A 22,126-nucleotide genomic window follows, 5' to 3' on the forward strand; every position below is an offset into this window, starting at 1 on the left:
CACAGTTCTTCTTCTTTAGATCAAACCTAACTTATATTTTTTTGCCGGAGTGCACAGAAACATTTTCAGACTTGCACTCCTGCTCAGTGAAGATCACATCAGCAGATATTTTGAAGAAAACAGAATGTCTCCCTGAGGGATTTCGAGCATTTCAGATCCTTTAAAATGGGTAGGTGTTGAAGAGTTGCACTAAGGAATAGGTTTTGAATGTGGGGGAGCAAAGTTGCTTTGGTTAAAGCTGCAGTGCATTCCTCCTTTGCCCAGTAGGGATCTGCTGGTGATATTTTACTTTGAAAACATATCTATATGGATCTTACAGTAGAGTGCATCATTAACATTTGGACTGCACTTCACTGAAGATCCTAATCTTAGTGGGTACAAGCTGAGTTTAATTTTAACACAATTCAGTGATTACCCGGTTGATTGATATGCTTCCTTTTAATCTAATCCCTTCACATTCATCCTGAAAAAAATGCATTGGATTTATAAGAATATCATTTCACCATCAGAGGGAGTTACTGTTTGAGCACTGGCACAGTCGAATAAAAAATGAGTTCTCTGACCTCATGGTTATGAAGTGCAAATATGACCTAGATTGTTTTACAGTACGCAGCTTTCCTCTGTAATCTCAAGAAATGAATAATATGGGGTGGCATAGATTGTGAATTAACACAGAGGTCAGATAAGCAGAGTTTAGTTTGAATATAAATTTACATTTTGATTGCCCAGTTACTCCTTATTGTTTCCAATACTTAGTCAAATGTGGCTCTTTTTTTCTTCTCATATAGAAAAGTGTTTTGAAAATATCTTATAAGACTTCATATGCTTATGTCCCAACCTATGGATGAATATATTTGTTTTTATTTTTTAAATTTAATAAAAAATGATTCTTGTTAGTCTGACAAAAAAAATCATAAATGTCCAAACGGACTCATGTATAGTATATTCATAAGTCATTTGGATTCATACAAGGCATTTGAATTGGGAAAATAATATATATATATAAATGTTCTTTTATAGCACTTTCCTACTCAAAACACTTTGTACAGCATCCCTCACTCACCCATTCATACAAGCAATTTCTTCTACACCTAACATTCATGCTTCAATGAACACATCATAGAGCAACTTGGGGTTCAGTCTCTTGCCCCAGGATACTTTGGCAGACAGGGATCGAACCACTAATCTTCCAAGTTGTAGATGACCGGCTCTACCTCCTGAACTACTGCCACCCTAAGAGTTTGAATTAAATACAGTGGTGTTTTGTGTCTAGCTGTTGTTTGGCTTCTCTGCCCTAAACGTTCACCAAATGGTGACCTGGAGGCGGCAGAGTTGAAGATTTCAAGACTTTCGTTGGGTTCCTTGATTATCGGGGACAGGATTAGAATTGAATACATTGGAGCGGCAAAGGAATGTGGACACATTGGACAAATGTTGAAGGTGGAAGTGCCACAGACAGGATTTGTGGATGTAGTGAAGGAGGACATGTAGAGGGTTGGTGTGATAGAGGAGGGTGTTACGGATAGGGTGACACCAAGGCATATGATCTGCTTTGGCGATACCTAAAGGGAGCAGCCAAAAGAAGAAGAACAGTTGCACACAATAGTGGCTACATAGTATAGTTAACACATTTGAGTAGTGTGTGAAAGATCCCTGTTTCAAGGAAGAGACACAAATTCCTGGGAATGTTGTGGCAGTCAGGACCAAATGAAATCCATGGATCCAACATCCAACAGCATACTTTGATGGTCAAACCCAATGATAAATAGGGATAGGAGATGAATCATAAGCTCCCCCTGTGATGGTAGTAGAGTTAAACTAACAGGTTGTACTCTACTATAATTGGGTGATTGGTAGAGATGCTCAATGTCAAACCAGTTTAAAAAAAATGAATCTCATCGTCATAATCATTACAGACTCTTCTGTGAGTAGTGTTGCTGTCCCCTGTGACCGAAACCTCTGATACAAGTTAAGATGGATGTTTTTTTCTTCTTTTTTTTTCTGCTCATTCATATTGATGAGTATTGAAAAATCAACAGAACAACTGTATTATTAATGATTATTATTTATGTATACTTTATTATACCAAAGATCATTAGAAGAGTGACTCAAAAAGTTTGAGAGAATGTGAATTAACTAATTAGTGGCTATTAACATGTTAGTTGACTCCCAAAAAACAGAATCATTTTGGCCTTGGTTGCATCTCCCTGTACATGATGTTGTTACTGATTGGCTTAAGAAGGACAAGGAGAAAGATAACTGGTGAAGTGTGATGACTTTAAACTCACGGGGGTTTGATTGCATGGTAAAATATAAGTGACAAAAAAAGTAGCTTAAAATCACCCGCGGAGGAATAAAAGCAAAAAATGAGAATGCCTTTTACTTGCATTATATTATCTTTATAAATGTATATTATTATGAAGAATCTGTTGCCAAGGAATAAAGATTGTTGGCACTGCAAATGACCTTTGTGGTGTTGCATTGTCATCCAGGTTTGATCACATTTAAAGAGGCTTTACTTGCAGGTAGACAGTATCTATTAAGGAGCAAAGGAGAGAACACATTTGCCAAAGTGCAATCTTGGAAGCACCAGCTATCATCCGACAACCATTTAGGTTTTTAATTCACTTTTTAGAATCTGTCTGCATTCACGATTAATGACCGCCGCACAGAACAGGAAGTCTTGGCCCCGGATATCCATCAGAAGGCCCTAAATTTTGGCTGTTGTGATCTGATTATGGCCAGTGTGTCCCCATATTGATCACGTTGATGTTATCTGCAATGAATAATAGATGTTCGCCTTAACAAATCAACAAGCTGGCACTACCATATTTTAAATGGGTCACGAGCTGAGGAAAGTTCAGAAACACTTCATCCACACGCTTTTGTCAGTTCTGTTTCTGGGACAGGACGTTTTTAAATAGTTACCTACCTTCTTGCTGACGAAGCAGTCTCCATAATTCCTGTCACTTTCAATAATCTCACTATTCAGTCAACGGAAGAGAGGTATAGGAGCAGGAAAGGGCTGTTTGTGTGGAAAATATATGTATGTAATGACCTCGTAGGTTTCTTTTCATGGAGGGCTTGGCTTATGTGTTTTGTTCGACTGCATTTCCTGTGGTAATAGAATTGCTTATTGCAGTGGTAACTCAATTACTCTCGAGAGCCCTTATCATTTTTTACGCAGCGGCGGCGGCGGGCATAAGACTCCTTGGTACCGGGATCATCATCAACTTACAGTAGCTGGTGAATTTAAGATCAAAGGAGGTGTGCTCCACGGAGCAGCAGGCTGGAGGAGGAGTAATTGAATTGTTTGTTCTTTGTTTCTTTTCTTTTTTTCTTTTCTTTTGGCTTACTGACTGCGCTGCAGTAATGGAGAGCACCTCCTTTATGGTGAAGGAGAGGGTTCATTTTGCTTATTTCTTTTCACTTCCTCTGTAAAATAGTTACTTGCTTCCAAGTTCGCCTCCACCAGTGTTTTCTTCGACCCGTTCTCCCTCGGCAGCGTGACAGTCTCTCTATATCCCGCTCACTTACTCTGTCACTTTTGCTTTTTCAGCACTTAAATTTGTATTTGTTGTCCTATCCAACAGTAACTTTCAGTGTCTATCTTTTTTTCCCTCCTATCTGTCTCTCTTTTCTTTCCTGCAGACAGAACAATTTGTTCACACACTTAAGGATGAATTGGTCAAGAGTGCACTCCTAGCGCTGCATGCAGCGCAGCCAGGCTACGTTTCCAAGAACCAGAAGTCGACTCGGGCGCAGAGCCAACACCAAGGCCACACAAACCAGACCAATGACCAGAATCAGAACCCGATTCAGGGACTTCCAGGCCACAGTCCACCGACGTCGGTCACTGAGACCACAGTGGTGTGTAATAATGTGGAAGGAACCCAAACAACTGCTGGAGGAGAGCCTTTGTCACTGAAGCACCAAGACACCATACCCCACCATAAAGAGTACGATGAGGAGGAATGGGTATGCCCGACTCCTTTTCTAAGTCATTTAGAAACATTTAAAAATTGTGATTGAGTTATCATTTTATTTTAAACCGGTGTGTTTTGACAAACTGATGTTTTCCCTGGTGCTTCTTACAGTAGAGCGCACACAGGGGGAAGCCGAAAACTATTACTGTATTAGAGATCTGCTATGGCAAATAATTACTCACAAAATTAGATTGCATACCAAACATTAGTCTTTTAAGTGGATTCTTTTCTCAAAGGGGGTTTAAATATTTCATCATGACAAACTGACTGCGGAAGATAATTACGCGGTATCCTTGTCAGTAGGGTTGCCAACTCCCTGAAAAATAAATAAGGGACACCTCGTGGCCAGGGCCGGGCAACCTAGTTGTCTTCACCCTTCCCAGTGTGGTGAATTTTTTAGCTCTTTTTTGTGTGTGTGAAATTATTTTTTAACCATTTGACTTGAATTTGATTTAAGCAGATGCATATTCTTTGTGATATGACCATATGGGAAACAAATGATCATTTGGCCATTTATTTTTAGCTCAAAATGACAACATTAACACAGTAAAACAGGTCTCTTTCTTAAACAGAAGCCTGTCATGCTTAACTTTTGAGAATAAAAGTAAATCTTTCTTTAAAAGAACTCTGTCCTGCTTAACTTAAAATTATATAAATTAATAGAAAGCAATAGAACGAAAAATATTCTTGTAACAGTGCACATTTAGTGCATTTAGTACAATTGGCTTCAGCTGAGGTATTATTTCAGCTTTTCTAATGCTAATCAGCTGCTCCTGTTTGTAAACCCACTTGCTCCCATGATTACGCATCTTAACTCATCATCATTATTCATCTATGTATTACTTTTATGTATTAGTCATCTATTTGTAATCATCTATCCTTGCAGTTGTTTATTACACAAAATAAATTATATTATTACACTTCTGGCCACATAGCCCTGATATTCACTGCACATGCCCATATTAACCTTAACCAGAGGGTTTAAAAAACAAACCAGTGTTTACATACCATATCTGCTTCTGCCATGGCCTGGCGGACAAAAAATTGGTTAAGGGTTCCCCGAGCTTTCACACCCCTCATGTTCTTCATGTGCCCACCATTAGAAGCATGCCTATGGAAAAAGTGCGCCGGCACACAGTGCAGTGCGCTTTATATGTGTTATGGTGACCTTTTCCAGCCAGGTGTTTCCCTTTTCCCATTCCTCCCTGTACTTTTGCAGCCTTTTTTTCTTTCTCTGAGCGAACAAACATTGCTGCTCTAATGCTGGGCTCACACTGTGCGATTTTTGGCCCATTTTGAGACGATTTTTGAGTCGTGCGACCGATTTGGTGATCGGCCCGATTTTGGCCTTCATCGTGCGTCGTGTAGTATACGTGGGGTAACGAGAAGCGATTAACACCTCGAGCAGCTCCCGATCATCAATCGCTCGTGAGCCGCTCACACTGCTCACGCGCAAACACGTAAACGTCGGTGAAAAAGACGGCGCAGCACAGCTGTGCAGCGTGTGATCTGGACACAAGCGATGGAGGCACAACTTGTAGAACTTTGGAAAGCTCATCCGAGCCTTTTCGATGTGGCATCACAAAATTATCACGACCACAACAACCGTGAAAATAGTTGGATTTACACTGCTGCTCATTCACAGCTGCCTGATCAATGTTTTTCATTAGCAATTTAGCAAAGTTGATGGTGGTGGTGTGTCTGTGTGAGTGAAAGACAGAGCGAGCGACAGATTTTCTGTTATAACCTTCATGTTATGGAGGCACAGTGTGAGCACTCAGGTCGCATCAGAGCATCGGGCGGTATAGTGTGAGACCTGCATCGTGACCTACCAACTTCTAACCCCTGCGAGTCAATCGTGCAGTTTGAGCAGGAGCTGAATAACGTGACTGAAAAAATCGCACAGTGTCTGCCCAGCTTTAGGTGTACTGTCGTCCGAGACTTGCACCGCAGTGTCGGCGTTTGTTTCCCTGTTGGCCATGCTTCTTGTTGTGGTCATCTGTTGTCTTCCGGTATTTTCTCCGTAAGCGACCTTTCCTCGACCAATGAGATGAGCGGTAATCTGAATTGTCATAAGTGTGCTGTCAGCTCATTGGTCACAAAGCAGGAGAGGGGCTGGGAATTATGTTTTCCAACAAAGCGTTAATTCCATTAACATTTATAGACCACTTTTGATTCTCACTGTATTACGGGACAAAGTGCGTCCCTTATTAGCTCAATACGGGACGTGTACTTTTGTTTCGAAATACGGGACGATTCCGTTTTTTAAGGGACGGTTGGCAACCCTACTTGTCAGTGAATTTAAGCCATCTCGCTTCTTTTCATGGACGTGTCTATGGCTGTTAGTATTCTTTGTGTGTGAGGACAGCATCTGCCACACTGACAGCAGGAGTTCATCGTGATTTCTCCACACCAATGCCTAATTATCTCCCGCCATTATAACGTATTCAACCCATATTTTTAAGAAGAAAATATCCAAAATATGTATTCCCCCACCCCCCTTCAGCACACACATCCACAGAGAAAAAGTCTCAATACATCAGTTACCTGCAGGAGCTCAGGAGAAGAAAGAGAAAGCTTGAAACGATGGAAACGCTTTAAAAGTAATCTCAGAATATCCTTTCAGACATTTCCTTTTGACCTTTTGGCTTTTCGGAGTTTGGACTGTGCAAAAAAAATAACTGCCTCACAGTCTCAAAGGTAGACAGTGTGAGTAAGACACAGATGTAATCAGCGCAACTGATCTGACTGCTGATTGTGCATTTGGCTCTTTCAGGACAGGCTGTGGGCAAATGTGGCCAAGTGTCTCAACTGTGTAATCGCCATGGTGGATAAACTCCAGGAAGAAGACAACACCAAGCAGGATCCAGTCCCAGAACATCAGCTAGCTGATGTCATCACCTCCCACAATCCTGGTAAATTACATTTTCAGTTTGTTTAGCCCATCGTTTACAGTCTTAGACAGGCCAAATAATTGCTGTGTCAGTCAAAAGTAAAACTTTATTTGGCTGATGATACAGTGATGTTTTGCTCGTTAGGATTCAGATCTGGCCGCGGTCGTGATTACAAACCAGCAATACTACACTACAGTTTGATCACAGTTCCTTCATCTATGTTGTAGGTTACCACCTCTGTTTGTCTGTGCGTATATATATATGTGGATGTACCGTCACTGTCTATTTCATTAGGTACAGCTTGCAGTAGCAGCTTCCTTAAATCTTTGTAAAATAGAGCCAACAAGGTGCTGGAAACATTCCTCAGAGATTTAGGTCCATACTGACAGATGCTGCACGACATGATGCACATCTCCAGTTCCACCACATCCCAGATGTGCTCTGTTGGATTGAGATCTCGTGACTGTGGAGGTCATCTGAGTACAGTGACCTCACTGTCATATTCAGCAAACCGGTTTGACGTGATTTGAGCTTTGTGACATTATTGTGCTGGAAGCAGCCATCAGAAGATGGGTACACTGTGGGATGGATGTATATTCAGGTATGCTATGGTGCTCAAATGATGCTCACTTGGCCCTAAGGGGCCCAAAGTGTACAAAGTAAACGTCCCTCACACTATTACACCACCACAAGCTTGAAACCATTGATACAGGGCAAGATAGATCAATGCTTGAGATTCGTCAGACCAGGCAACGTGTTTCCAGTCTTCTGTTTTCCAGTTTTGGTGAGCCAGTCTGAATAGTAGCCTCGGCCTGCGTAGCTGACAGTAGCGGCACACAGTGTGGTCTTCTGCAGCTGTATACCCTGGTTCAGAGTTTTGTGCCTTCTGAAATGCATACCTACACACAGTGGTTGTTATGAATGCTTATTTGAGGTACCGTTGCCTTCCCATCAGCCTGAAGCAGTCTGTCCACTCTCCTCTGAACTCTGACATCAATGAGGGCATTTTCGCCCAGATATTTTCTCTTTTGATCAATTGTGTACATACCCTAGAGATGGCTGTGTGGGAAAATGCCAGTAGTTTCTGGAAAATTCATATGAGCCCAACAGGCACCAGAATCATGCCGCTTTCAAAATCACTTAAATCAGCTTTCCTCCTCATTCTGATGCTCAGTTTGAGCTTCAGCAGGTCATCTTGATCATCTACATTCCTGCATACATGGAGTTCCTGCTATATGCCATGTGAATGTTTAAAGGTGACATTTCTACCTTAACACTTCAGCTAATTTAGCTTTCTTTTGTTATTATTTTGTTCATAAGTTTTCTTTAGCAGAAACATCCCATTTTTTTAAGTCTGTACATTTTTGTTTTTCTCTTCAGTTAAACAGGTAATCCAATGCCTCATCGGTGAATTTCCTCATGCAAATTATAATGCAGAATATGCATTAACCGATCCATCACTGTCACAGGCAACATGTGGTGATACCACTGTATTGTAATGTGCCCGTCACTATGCTCCCGTCACTAAACAGCAGTCCTTTTAATGCTAAGAAGTGCTCCTGAGCCCAAAAAAACATTTTTAAGCGTTCGTACATAGATTTTTACTGTGGGGAAGAAATAACATTGAGTAGTTCATCATATTTTTCAGAGTATTTTAAGCTGAAATCGAAAAGAGTTCCAGCGTTGCAGACTCCCTGTTGTTCAAGCACTGGCAAATGAGAAACTCATATTGTTGCCAGAGAAGTGGATGAAAGCTACATTTCGTATGCAGAGCCATTCACTGTTGACCACAAGCTGCCCAGTCTTCCCTTACGTCCAATGAAATCCTGCCTCAAGCTTGTGTTCAGACAAGCGCCCAGACTGCTGCAGCTGCCAATTGGCACACAGAGCCACAGAGCAGTGGCATTAGACTGACCAGGCGACAAGGAGAGGCTGTGTGTGTGTGTGTGTGTGTGTGTGTGTCAGTCACACACACATGCTGTGGAGGCATTGGTGCATTTGTATCATTTTGTGTCATTGTGTCTTTGTGAGCCAGCAGGTGAAAACAAGGCCATCAGCCCCTGTGTTCATTCTGAAAGATAAGCTCAATCCTCAGAGCACCTTTATTAAGACAGGCTCAGAGAAAGTGGTCATCTGCTTGTCAAAATACAAACATGGAAGGAATAATGAGAGAAGCTTTATCTCTTTTGTGAATCCTGGGCTTTTGATGGCACTGCAGGGGTTTGCATGTTTGGACAGGTGGGCCAGTGAAGAGATGACAGCTGGAGTTCTGTTTCCTGCTCTGTGCAGAGGCAGTATTTGCAGAATGAGATAAGATGTGATTTCTATGACAGGGCAAGGGCAAGCTTGATATGCTGTACATATCAAACTGTGTGCATGTCTGTTTGTCCGCAATGATTCACTCTTCCCTCCTGAGAACTTTTCAATATGTTGAAGCTCAGAAAGAATATGTGGTATGGTTGGAAAACTCATCTTGAGCACTGCTTAACCAACACTGCCCCCTGGTGGCCACTCAGAGGCTCGACTTTATCAGAAACCAGTGAAGGATGCAGAGAAAGCATCATCACAGCTGCAATGCAAGTTTCCTGCACACATTTTGAGTTTGCTGCATGTCCAAAATAAACAACCACAAAGAGGTCACAAGGATTACATAATTTATTTGATGTTTGCTGATAGTAATACGGTACAATGAGAGCTTAAATATTATAACAGTGTGACAGAAATTATATAGTCTATACCAATGATTCATGACCAGAAGTAGTTGTACCCTCCTAGTTGTGATTTGATTTTCAAACACAACAATATGTTTTTATATGGCCTCCAGTCTGATGTGTACTGCACAGGATAATTTATTTAACTTAAGTAATAAAAGAAGAAGTGTATAAAAACACTTATTGCACAATGTTGTTATCAAAGGTCAACAAGTCTGGTGTAGACAGGAAAATTGTGGCGATATCTCACAATACTTCACATTTACAGTAATGGTTAAAAGAAAATACACCCTCTTTAAATTCTAAGTTTTTTTTGCAACAGGACATGATAAAAAAAAAAAAATTATATCGGGTCGAGCCTTTAAAATTGAGCTGAATCGGACATGTGCTGTAATAGCAGCACGTGGTCTGGAGCATTCAGGTGTGGCAACACAATCCTTAAATTGATCTTACAGAAGCAATTTGTTACTTCTCATAAGGCTGGGAAGGGTTATAAAGCCTGACAACGACAGTGACAGTGAGCAGTGCTCAGAGAAACCCACGAGCTACATCTCGTTGTTACATGTCGCATGTTACAGTGGTCCAGTCAAATTCCAGACCTCAGCCTGCGATGCTGTGGTAGGACCACCAGAGAGCTGTACATGAATTTTGCAATGTTGCACAGAAAAGTGTTTCAAAGTTCTGACCAATAAAATCATTCATCAAAAGATTCCTTCCAAATTTTGCTACTAAATGTGGATCTACAACCTGAATAATGGGTTGTACTTTTCACACACTGATTCTGGTTTAGACTTAGTTTTTCTGTTCGTCTCAGTTGCGATTTACCAAATCTGAAAACCTGGTAAAGTCTAAAAGTCTTATTTTTATTATGTACGAGTATAACCTCATATTTGAAAGAGTACGAATTATCTTTGTGCCATGACTGTAAATATTTTATATGAATATTAACTGCAACTCTGAAACCCCCACAGAGAATTACAGGCGGAGGGTGAGGTGATGACTTAAATGAGAGAAGAGAAAGTTCAACTGTAGAAACTGAAACAATAGTGTCCAAGGAGGAAATCAGGAAAGACGCACGATTTCAGTTCATGGTTTACAAGCAGGTGGTGCAGTAACACCTGATCTGTCAGCCCAGGATGAGTAACGCAGGGCAGTTATTAAAAAAACATCCAGGTTCTCCAGCATCGATGGGATGATGATAAGAATTAAGACTGTGAGGGGTTGACAGCCAGTAGGTCATATTTAATGAATTATGTTATTTATTTATTTATTATAGGCCTTTAATCCTAATTCTCAGAAACTTTGGCTCATGGTGTTTTGGAAAAGTATAAAATGTTTTGTAAGAATGAGGTTGTTCTTCATCATTAGATCGTAGCATACAAACAACAAGCTAAATCTTCTAGGCGCACTGTTTGTGAATGACGCCTTCAACACGAAACAGTTTAGCGTGAAGATTTCTTTTTTAATTTACCAATTTTCTACCCTAATTTTCATATGTGCCTTTTAAAAAACAGAGATAATAATAATTTTATTGCTCGCTGAGATATTTTTATGTTCAAATCAGCCAGAAACAGATGGAAATAGTAAGAAAAATCACCAAGTTGCCAGTTTAGGAAGAAAAATTGGATTTAAAGTAAACAGACCACAGTAAAACTGATCAATGCATATAAGATAAACCTACACTTTTTTTTTTCTTCAATTCAAAATGTGGGACTTTCTCAAAGCCTTTCACTGATTTTTAAATGAATGGATGATTCTTACAGTATCTGCTGTCTAAAATTTTTTAGTCTGCATGAAAAATTCCTCTATTAAATTTCTGCATCTGCCTAAAGGCAGCAGGACACACATGCGGTCTATAATTTGAGATGTGCAAGCTGGCGTACTCCAAGGGGTTCATTAATTTTGTGCTTTGCTGCCGCCTTTTCAGTGTTTCAAACCAAGTTGCATTTTTGTGTGGGGCCTTCCACCTCACACTGCAGCATACAGTGCTTGACCTCGCAGAGAAATCGCTTGCTGTGATTGAGATGTTCCCCATTGCATCTCTTTTTCACAGGTGACTGGAGGGAGCAGTTGTGTCCTCTGGTGACCCGGTTAAAGGACTGCGTGATGGAGGTGGTGGAGAAGGCGAAGAGAGCCATGACCTTTGTGCTCCTGCAGGAGGCAGCCTGCAGCATTCCACAGGGCTTCCTGCTCCAGCAGAGGCGAGACATAGTCTTCAGTCAGGCAGTAGGTGGCTGCACTGGCATAATAAACATCTGAAAGATTTTTGCTTTTTGTCGATACTTTCTCTTCTCATGAATGAATCATAAATCTGCTGCCCATTCACTGCTTTATGCAATAGCAGCTTGAGCTGTAAAGGATTTTGTCATCTAATTTTTTTCCCTCGTGGTCCAAAGTACAGCATAATCAGTGCAAACAATATAATATGTTGGTTGTATATTACTTCATGTTTGCATACTGTAGAACTCAGGGTGTGGAGTCATGTATTTGTTAGGCTCTGAACTATGTTTTATATTTAAAGGGTTTACTCCAGTAGGACTCATTCGCATGTCTCTGCTGTATACATCAACATTAAATGAGCATGAGCAAGTAAATAAAAGGAGTAACATGGATTCAGGTAACACATTTGTTGTGGTGTGAAAGTGGCTGCAGGTTCTGATCCTTTATAATTGAGCTGAATCGCAGTATTTTGGACCCAGTGTATTCTTGGTTCACCGTTTAGTGTTTGCTGCATAGTTGCTTGTTTGAAAATGTCTTAGTATTTGTGTGTTTGTGTGTTAAACAGCTGGCAGCCTTGGCCTGTGGTTTCGTCATGCGGTTGTACGCGGGAATGCAGGACAAAGGCTTCCTGAGGCAGCTTCACCTCGTTGGCCTGGTTGCTCAGTTTGAGAGCCTGCTCAGCACCTACAGTGAGTGAAATCACGCCGGTGACCTCACGACCTACATTGAATTTTACTGTTTGTGTTTGCTGTTAAGTAAATCCCAGCACGTTTAAGCAAGTCAGACTAGTAAGGTGAATGATTAAGCTGTAGTACATAGCAAGGTGAGGCAAGGTGAGTCACTGCAGTGTTGTTTTTGGCTAAATGCCTTCATTACCGACACCCATATTTCTTCATCCTTTAATTGTGACCTGGAAAATGGTATATCTCCTGTTAATGTTTGTCATAGAAATAAAGAGAACAGTAAGTAACAGTAAGAGTTGAATAAATACAAGGGAGGGAGGTTTCTCAGTTATGGTCTTTGTTAAACATGCCCTGTTGTGTGTATGCATGCAACGAGAACGACTGACATCACTGTCGAGCTTGTTTTCTGTGGCCGCTATAGGTGAAGAGTTCGGGATGCTGGAAGACATGGAAGTGGGGATCTCAGACCTGCAGAGAGTCATGTTCAAGATTACAGAGGCCAAGTCCGATGACCTCAGTGACCTTCAGCCTTTAGTTTGTGGCCGACGGTAAGACCTTGTTTTGTTTTTTTTTTGTTTGTTTGTTTTCTTGCTCAAGTCCAATTATAGGAAGGAAATCGGGCCAAACACTTATTTGCGGCACATGTGGTCACCTCTAATGGTTTCTAATATACCTCTGAGATCAGAAAATCAGCATCAAATCAAGCTATACTCGTTTTATTGAGATATGCAAACATAGAAAGTAATGTTTTTGGCTTGAGAGAGTTTCTTTGTTTATAGAGGAAATCTAAGTTTAAAGAAGGGAAATGTCCGTATATTTCAAAAGTAGGGGGATTCATACTCTGTGTTCAATGAAAACTGAACACAGGAACTTTGTTATAATAGAAGCCAGCCATTACAAAACAGCGTTGTTTTCTCTTGCATTGTGTTTCACTAAGGATACAATTGGCGCACTTATGCAAAACATCCAGGACCCCTCTCACACCAGCTCCAACACGGATCTGCAGCATAAAAAATATCGGAGCAGGTTTTTTTCTTGTTTGTATCACTTTAGTGTAGGTCATCACATGTGCTTTCCTTTGTGTTTCATATTGTGAAAAAAGAAAAACTTAAGCTTGATTTTCTTGTTTACCTTGTTCCTGATGTTGCTGTCTACTGGGACTGTCACTGTATCATAACTGTGGTCCTCTGCTTCTTCTCAATCACCACTATGTCTGGTTGGCTCAGGATCTCAGCCCCAGGAATCGCCTGCATACTCTTGGGTACATATTCAAGGGTATTGCTGTGTACCAAGAGGAACCCAGGACCCACTGCACCGGCGGGTTCATCGCGATACCTAATAGCAGTCAGGGTGCCATTGCCTAGCCTTATTAGAGGTCTCTGCATCCCTCCATGGATATGCCTCACTGACCCACCATCAAACCGGTGATGCTGAATGATGTTACAGGGAGAATAACGTTCTCCACGGCTTCTACCGACCCTTTCATGTCTGTGACATGTGCTCAGGGGGAACCTGCTCTCATTTGTGAAAAGCACAGGACACAGACAGGTCCAGTGGTGGACCTGCCAACTCTGGTATTCTACTCTATGGCAAATGCCAATCATGCTCCACGGTGCCGGGCACAGAGCACGCAATCCACTAAGGATGCTGGTCCCTCAGGCCAACCTCATGAAGTCTGTCTCTGATGTTTTTGTCAGACATTCACACCAGTGGCCTACTGGACGTCATTTGTAGGCTTCTGGCAGTGCTTATCCTGTTCCCCCTGCACATCTCTTCTAATGTAATTGTGTATCTATTAGTGAAAAACAGTCAGGAAAACTAGGAGGGAAGAAAAATGTCAACGGCCTCCACTTGTAAAACCATCATTTCCTCTCTAGTGCACATGTTGTTAATTTCAGCACCAAAAGCAGCTAAAATTGATTACTTTAAAAAGTCTTAGGATGACACAGCATAATTACGAGTGGGCTGAATTCCACACGTTTTCTCTTAGACAAGTATCCGTTCACTGTGGCTCATTCAGGAATGCAGGTGGAAACTTTCCTCTTCATATCTGGACTTTGATGTTGTCAAAAGTAGCTAGCATTCAATAAATGCAGAGTCACTGAGATATAATGTAATTATTATTTGAATTATTATTTGACGTTTAAAAAAAATACACATGCATGTGTGTATTATTTTTATTATCCTTGTATTAGAAGATAAAACAAGTGTGGAACTGTGTCAAGTAGTAGTTAACTGTTGTCAGGGAAAATTTAACAATGACCTGCAACACACCCAGTGACCTTGATTTGAAGTGGGTTTAATAAACACATTGCAATGTGGAGAGAGCATCCCAGTGGAACACCAGGACCATCTCTGAATTGTGGCCACCGCCCTTACATCTCATATACAGAGACACAGACAAAGAACATTCCACAAACTCTTACATGTTGGCCCCTCTCACGGGTGGGCTATACCTTCTCCCTCACAGAGAGAATTATGACCTTGTTTTCTGCTTGGCCGTCACCGAAGGATTTACATCCCTGATAAGCAGAAGGAGTCCCACTATCTGTTTAACGTCTCCCATTACAATGGCCTCACTGTGTTAACATTCCACATGCATGTAAACTAGTGACAGGAGTGCTCTTACTATAGTAAAGTGAGAAAGTGATATTACTATAACTAATGTGATATGATTAAATATGTGATTAATACATGAGAAAAGAAATCTGCCACCACACTGTGCAAGTGGCGGAAAGGAGAGTGACTACTGAGTATGGGAAAGTCCATATTTTAACAATTGTTATATGTGATTATGATTTCACACAGTCTTGTAAGACAAAAAGTTAAAAACCACTTTAGCATTTATTTAGTGCAGTTCAGTCGAGAAACGTTTGAAAGAAAAATTTAGCCTAATCGAAGATACCTCCCATAGGGGAAAAGAATTATTTAATAGTATTGCAGGTAGCATAGCTTCACAATACAACTGGTAACCAGGTGAACTTTACTCCATATACGGATGAGCTGTTGACACAGATATTATCTGGCTTCAGTCCACAGCAGTTTTGTACATTGGTTTAAAAGTTCAAATCAGCTGATCACGAATGTCCTTTCCCATCTTTGAAGAGAACCTTTGCTCACGTGTTGGACAGCTGTTGACAGGTCAAGCTGTTTTTTCTTATTGCTTACCTTGAGCATTGTGTCTGGTGTGATATTACACTCCTGTGGCACCTCCCACTTCCGTGCCACTCTTTGAGGAATTCTAAAACGCGCACACTGGCTCTCTGGTTTGTATACACACCATCAGTTTCTCTCTTTACATCTTGCTCAGGCCTGTCTTAGGTATCATGTTATAGAACTTCCCAAACATATCACATCTATCATGCGGTAAAATGTATCAAATTACTTTTTTGATGGATGTTTCACCGTCTTAATCCTTATTTTCTCTCTCTCTCTCACTTTCTCTTTGCATTTAGAGACCACTTCACTGTAGAAGTGCCATTACCTAAACTGGTTTTCCATACCTTACCAGAGGAAATCAAGGAGGGGAAGCTTCTCCGAGTATTCCCGGTGCTCTTTAATGTGGGGATTAATGAACAACAAACAATAGCAGAAAGGTAACCTGATATTCTTTGCTCCACTCCAGTGCACATGAAGACGAGCACTGTGTATGTGCTGATCTAAACACAGATCCTATTGTCATTTCTAAAGGAAATGCTTTAAATCTATAGCTAAAACTAAAAGATTATTGTTGTTTAGTTATAGCTGGAGCCATCCAAACCACTAATAGCATATTCACATTTTTTTACTAAGTGCCTTTATTGTTTTTAGTTCTGCTACGTGATAAATAGTGATTATGGCTTTAAAGAAAAAGCACATATAGCTGCTGTTACATAAACAATAACAACATTATTTTTGGCGTAGAAACCTGCCTGCTGTACTCTTCCCTGACCCTTGAGCTTTTTGAACCTTTACCACGGGCCTTCTCAATGCTTTCACCTCCCTTACCTTGAATGACCTTTCACCCAGTGATCCAACCAAGTTCCAACTGCTTACAGTATCTCCAAGTTGTGCTTTATAGTTTGCTTTTTTTTAACGTGACTAAAATGTAATGGTACATCTTCATTCATCTTGGCTCTTTGAATTCCATTGTCTAGCCAGAGACGCCTTTCCATCCGGTAGCTGGAAGCTCCCCTGCGTGGAGTGCTGAGAGTTTCTATCAAAAACATAATTTATTTTGGTAGAAATGATTCATTGTAGGTTTTGATTGGCTTCGAGTCAGCTCTTCATGTTTGCAAGAGGCACTAAAAGATTTGTGATTTTTGGAAAGTTTGGTAAGGTTTATGGGTCTCTCATGGAAACGTGACAGTTTTGAAGGAAATGGAAGCAAATTTTGTGTCCGATCTATAAAACCTCTGATGAACCTTTTCATAATCTTCTGAAGTTTCTTCTTTCTGGTTCCTACGTAAACTTTGACTTATTGTACGCATTGACCTTAAAATAGGAATTATTTGTCTGTTTGATAGTGTATTTGCTGAATCAATTTAGGCATAAATTATAGGTAGTTTTTAAGTTTGTTTTCTCTTGCTGCTAATCCAGTGGGTCTTTGGACATTACATCTGCATATATACAGTTAGGTGCATATGCTTTTTTGGGGGGAAACTTTGATCATTTTGCCTCTGTACACCACCACCACAAATCAAGCAATTAATGTGTGGTTGAAGTGCAGACTTTCAGCTGTGATTTAATGGGTTTTACAAAAAAAAAAACCAACCCAACATACTTTCAGAGATTGAAAGCATATGAGCAGCTGGCTGACTAGCAGTTCTGTGGCCATATGAGGGCTGCTTTCTTGTTATTTCATTCGAAATTAAACAGGCAAGACTTCTGAAGTTGAACATCACCTTTCAATGGAGCTCTCCATATGAAGTTCAATTTTAGTGCAAGTGTGGGAGGCTGAAAACCAAATATAAACTTATCAGAGAAATACCAAAAAACTCTAGGAATGTTCAAAACCAACATTCATCCAGGACGCACCAGCTGAACAACACCAAGAGGCCCGAAACACTACAGAAGAAGCAACTCTGTTCATCTGGATGTAGAGTTTTCACTCATACAAGTGACTTCTTTGTTTTCATCTGACTGCAGATTTCCCCAACCTTATAAACAGTACATTTGCATAATAACTGATACTCGCACCACTGGCGTACAACGGGCTATGACAAAAAAAATACACCAGTAACAAACACCATATCCAGAGACCACCCCACTGAACCATGTTTGGGGCAGGGTTGGCCAGGATTCACACAAACTGCCCATCAGGATAAATATTTTTTCCCTAACCGATCTTGCACTCTGTTCTGCTCTCAGGTTTGGAGATATCTCTCTACAAGAAAGAATAAACCAGAAGAACTTTGAGACATTAGAAGCCTATTACAAATCATTAAGTGAAAAGGTGCCACTAGAATGTAAGTGCACAACTTTAAAATAATTTTTACTAAAGAAACATCTTCATCTTTGGTCTCATGTGTTTATGTGCAGAAAACAGTATTAACATATTTTTTTGTGTGGGTGAATAATGTGTACTATAATCCCATTAGAATGGTTCACACCTTTTATAAAGCAACCGTGAATTTTAACATGTAGAACATTTCTGTGAAAGAAATATCCACACCTGATCTACAGCCTGAAGCTTGTCTTCATTAACCTCTGTTTTTGTTTTGTGCAAACAGGTCTACCGTGTTTTCAGACACAGACCGACATAAAGGAATTACTTGAAACTTTGGGCCAGAATGTAGTCGCGAAGAAGAAAAAGAATGTGGAGATACTGTGGACTGCTGGAACGGTGAGGCTTCTACTGTTGTTACTGTCTGGATGGTAATTACTTTGAAGGGAACGATATTGTATTTTTTATATATTCATGTTGTTTTCTTTGTTCTTTTTAAGCATACTTTAAGTTTGTAGCAGGCTTTTATAGAGAAACATAGTTTTAAACAGCTCAATATGGCATTATTATCACTTCAGATCAGATTCTTCAGATAAATCTATTGACCTTGAGGGAGAGGTCAGAGGTCAAATGTGACATGATACTTTAAATCTGTTTAAACACTCTCAAAGTTCAAACCTTCATAGAAAAATAAGTCCAGTATAATAGAATAAAACCAAAGGCGCCCACGGGTGCCATAGATGGTGCAAAACATTTCGTCAACATTGTTGTTTGTTGGGGAGAAAACTTACAAACATACAGTACAGTCACACTGCTAAGCGATCAGATTTATGTAAATTTGACAAGCTGAACGCATTGTGTACTGTGCAGGAGACATGGCGCGAGATTGATTGACAATGGTCTACAGCCAATCAGGACGCAGAACACAATTCGCTCTTATAGGGAAAAAAAAAGAAAACAAACCTCGAAACAGCGAAACTGCGAAAGGTGAACTCCGTTCTAGCGAGGGACCACTGTATGTATTCGATTTGTTGGCAGTACACACTACACTTGTAAGAATCGTATTTAATGAAGTTATAAGACTTTTGGTCCATTTTGGTTTTTAAAAGATGAAGTTGAATTTGAAGACCTCATGGATGAAAACTAAATTTTAATGGACTGTTAACAGAAACTCAGTCTACATCCCTACAACGTTTTATCAAAATTCATTCAAAACTTTTGAAAGAATGATAACACACACGCACGTGAACATTACCTGAATCATCCTTGGCAGAGGTAAAAGTAAAACACACCTCAACTAATAATGAGTAACTTGAAACTACAAAGGCAAATGAGGAGTAATGCCAGGGCAGATGGAAATGAGCGAAAGCTCCTTCTCGAGCTTTTATGCGTGCAAGTGAGCCTTCTGCAGGTAATCAATACTAGGGATGCATCAGAGTGAAGCAAGGATGACATAAAAATGAAAACACTAATCACGTGGCAGATGTGTGCACGTGTCTACGTCAGGATATGTAAAACGAGATGAGTCACTTCACAACATTTTGCCTTCATGATGTATGCCAAACCGATGGTGATGTTGGGTTTTTTTTTCCCTCATCCACTTTCCACCAGATCTGCCGAAGGTTAAATGGCATCAGGTTTACCAGCTGTAAAAGTGCCAAAGACCGAACATCCATGTCTGTCACTCTAGAGCAGTGCGCTCTCTTACGTGATGAACACCAGCTCAGCAAGGACTTCTTCGTGCGCGCTCTGGACTGCATGCGCAGGTAAGACAGTATTAAAGGAGGCATCAGAAGCCAGTCCTAAACAGACTGCACTTAAAAAGTTAGTCATAAATGCGGATTTTTTGCTCAACGAAAAATATCTTGGTGATCAGAGATTTCTGCCGTCGTCTCCTCTCTTCAAGTGAAGTTACTTTCAGGATCTTGTTGGTTTATGTATTCAGAGTATACATGCGAGGCTGTTTTTACTGAAACTCAAATTCTAAAAAGCTTACTAGATACTATTACAGGCAAGTTAGAAAAATATCAATTTTCCAATGTTTTCGTTACCACACTCTTAATCTTGCTACATTTAGCAGTAGAATGGAATAAGCCTGAAGTAGGCTTGTCATTACAAGCATGTATTACAAGTAATAACCTGCATCCACACCACCCATCACACACATCAAAGGCATTTTATCTGCAACTTTTCCTCCCAGCCCATCACCATTACATGATCAACATTCCCTTCCCTCCACCATCATCACCATTCTTCACACATTCAGAGGCAGCAATGCATGTTCCTGTTAGTCCTGTAGTTTAGTGTTTGTGTGTTTGCCAGCAGGGAAACATTCACATCTGCCTAAATCTCATGAGGTTTAACTGCATAACTTTGGCAAGGGCACTGGTGAAATGCACATCTGAAATGTCCGTGGGACTGACCTGTATGGGACAGCTGATGGCAGGTGATGGAATGAAGACAGAAACTCTTAACGACACAAACACAGCTTTAATACAATTATACAATTATACAAGAACATTTAGTAATAAGTAACATTTTAACTGATGGGATGGTTTACAGTGTGCAATCAGGACAAAAAGGTTCTTCCTAAAACTGCAAATGAACAGAAACAATGTAAAGCTGTGAACCAAAACAGTACCAAATTATATTCAGTGAGAACCCCAGTTAATTAAGCTTGTGACTGCAGAGATGTATAAACTGTGAGGGGAACATTTTAAAGATAAAGTTTCTGTCTTGGGTAGGCCAGGGCTATTCTTGTGATATTTGAAAGATTTGCACACATGCCATACGGCTGCTTTACTGTAGGAAGAAAAGGAATAGTCAGTATAGTGAATTTTACAGTGAAAGGACCATGATGGATATCTAAAATGATAAAACGTCAGTCAAGCCCGTAATGCAACTAAATGCATTGACATGTTGCAGATATAAGTGCAGACTGACTCCAATTGATTGCAGCTTGTTCGCAATCTGTCTGCATGTATGAATTAGACAGCAAATATTTGCAAATCTTCAGAAATCTGTTTACAAGTGCAGTCAGTCCGAGTGAGATTGTGACTGGTTGACGACATGTTTCCTGTCCCTCTCCCCATCTGTGCAGTTGTTTTTTTAACTGAAAGTGGTTCCAAAATTATTTGCAATCAGACGCCAAAAGCAAAAGAATTCAGTAAACAAAGGACATTTTAATGAATTTATGGAAAAAAGCAAAAAGTGTTGCAGATAGGTTGCAGAATATACTCGCCAGAGTTCACAAGGGTACAATAAATCTTTCAAAGAAGGGAAAAGGAGATGGGAGGTACTGGAGACAAAAGTTCAAAGACACAGAAGGTCCTCGCTCGTCTAAGTAGTTCCACTATTTGCTAAACATATTTTAAATGCTGCTGACAGTGATGCTAATCTGTCCTAAGCCTGATGTGAATGATTTCACAGAAAGGAAATCAGCTATGTGAAAAAACAAGTCTCATGTTTCAAACTGCTGCTATAAAAAAGATTGTTTACTCAGGCCATTTCTTCATGGCTTACACTGCAGTGTTTTTCATGGCATGGTTCTCACACTTTTACTCCACCTGTCACTGTCTACTTGTCTGTGGCTGCTATTCTGCATTCAGGCTGTACTAATACCTCTGGGTCTAAGTGGGCCTTGTGCTACTAGCCCTGTCAGGTCTCTTTATCAACTGACCTTTCCTAGAAAGCCTACTTAGACAGCATCTATACTGGACTAACACTAGTGTTTTCACACTCTGTCTCTGTTCGTTCTGTTTTCATTCTGATGGGCACTCCTGCAGTCGACTGACCCAGGGAGACATTGGGCAGTGGGAGGACCCTGAGGCTGGCGCCATGACAGAGAACAAACCAGCATCACGACACTTTTATCCCATTGCCCTGCTGCTCGTTAGCTCCCACTTACTGGTTGTGTGGCTCATTTTAAGTCTTGTTTTTCTGCTTGCAAAATATCAATAAACTGTTGACAATGACATCTCTACTCACTGCTTTTCTTCCTGTGTTCACTAGTTCTTCTTTTCAGTAGGGGTACTGCGGATTAACGGGTAATAAGCAAATAATTCAATGTCAAACTCAGGCTGTAGGGCATTAACGTCAGATGTTTTTATCTGACAAGAAAATGCCTTCCTGAGAGTTACATTAAGATCACACTAACTGCCAAAAGTATGATTATGAGACTGTTTCCCATGGCTCAAACCAGACTCCT

The 22,126-nt window shown here is 40.5% G+C and overlaps 1 protein-coding gene across 1 annotated transcript in view; it reads left to right on the forward strand.

Annotated features, from left to right (window-relative positions):
• The window catches only part of inpp4b (inositol polyphosphate-4-phosphatase type II B), a 187,820-nt gene extending 165,941 nt beyond the window's left edge, over positions 1-21,879 (forward strand). The window contains exons 13-22 of the mRNA XM_085356898.1: positions 3,652-3,978; positions 6,763-6,901; positions 11,645-11,817; positions 12,377-12,500; positions 12,916-13,042; positions 15,950-16,090; positions 17,844-17,941; positions 18,206-18,318; positions 19,531-19,685; positions 21,705-21,879. Coding sequence (XP_085213024.1) covers positions 3,652-3,978; positions 6,763-6,901; positions 11,645-11,817; positions 12,377-12,500; positions 12,916-13,042; positions 15,950-16,090; positions 17,844-17,941; positions 18,206-18,318; positions 19,531-19,685; positions 21,705-21,879 — 1,572 coding nt within the window. The remainder of the gene's footprint in view (positions 1-3,651; positions 3,979-6,762; positions 6,902-11,644; positions 11,818-12,376; positions 12,501-12,915; positions 13,043-15,949; positions 16,091-17,843; positions 17,942-18,205; positions 18,319-19,530; positions 19,686-21,704) is intronic.
• The last annotated feature ends 247 nt before the right edge of the window (positions 21,880-22,126 follow it).

This window comes from Diplotaxodon limnothrissa, linkage group LG6 (genome assembly GCF_057381915.1).
Source record: "Diplotaxodon limnothrissa isolate DT_005_m linkage group LG6, D_limnothrissa_male_GT1.1, whole genome shotgun sequence".
In the NCBI taxonomy this organism is placed as follows: Eukaryota; Metazoa; Chordata; class Actinopteri; order Cichliformes; family Cichlidae; genus Diplotaxodon; species Diplotaxodon limnothrissa.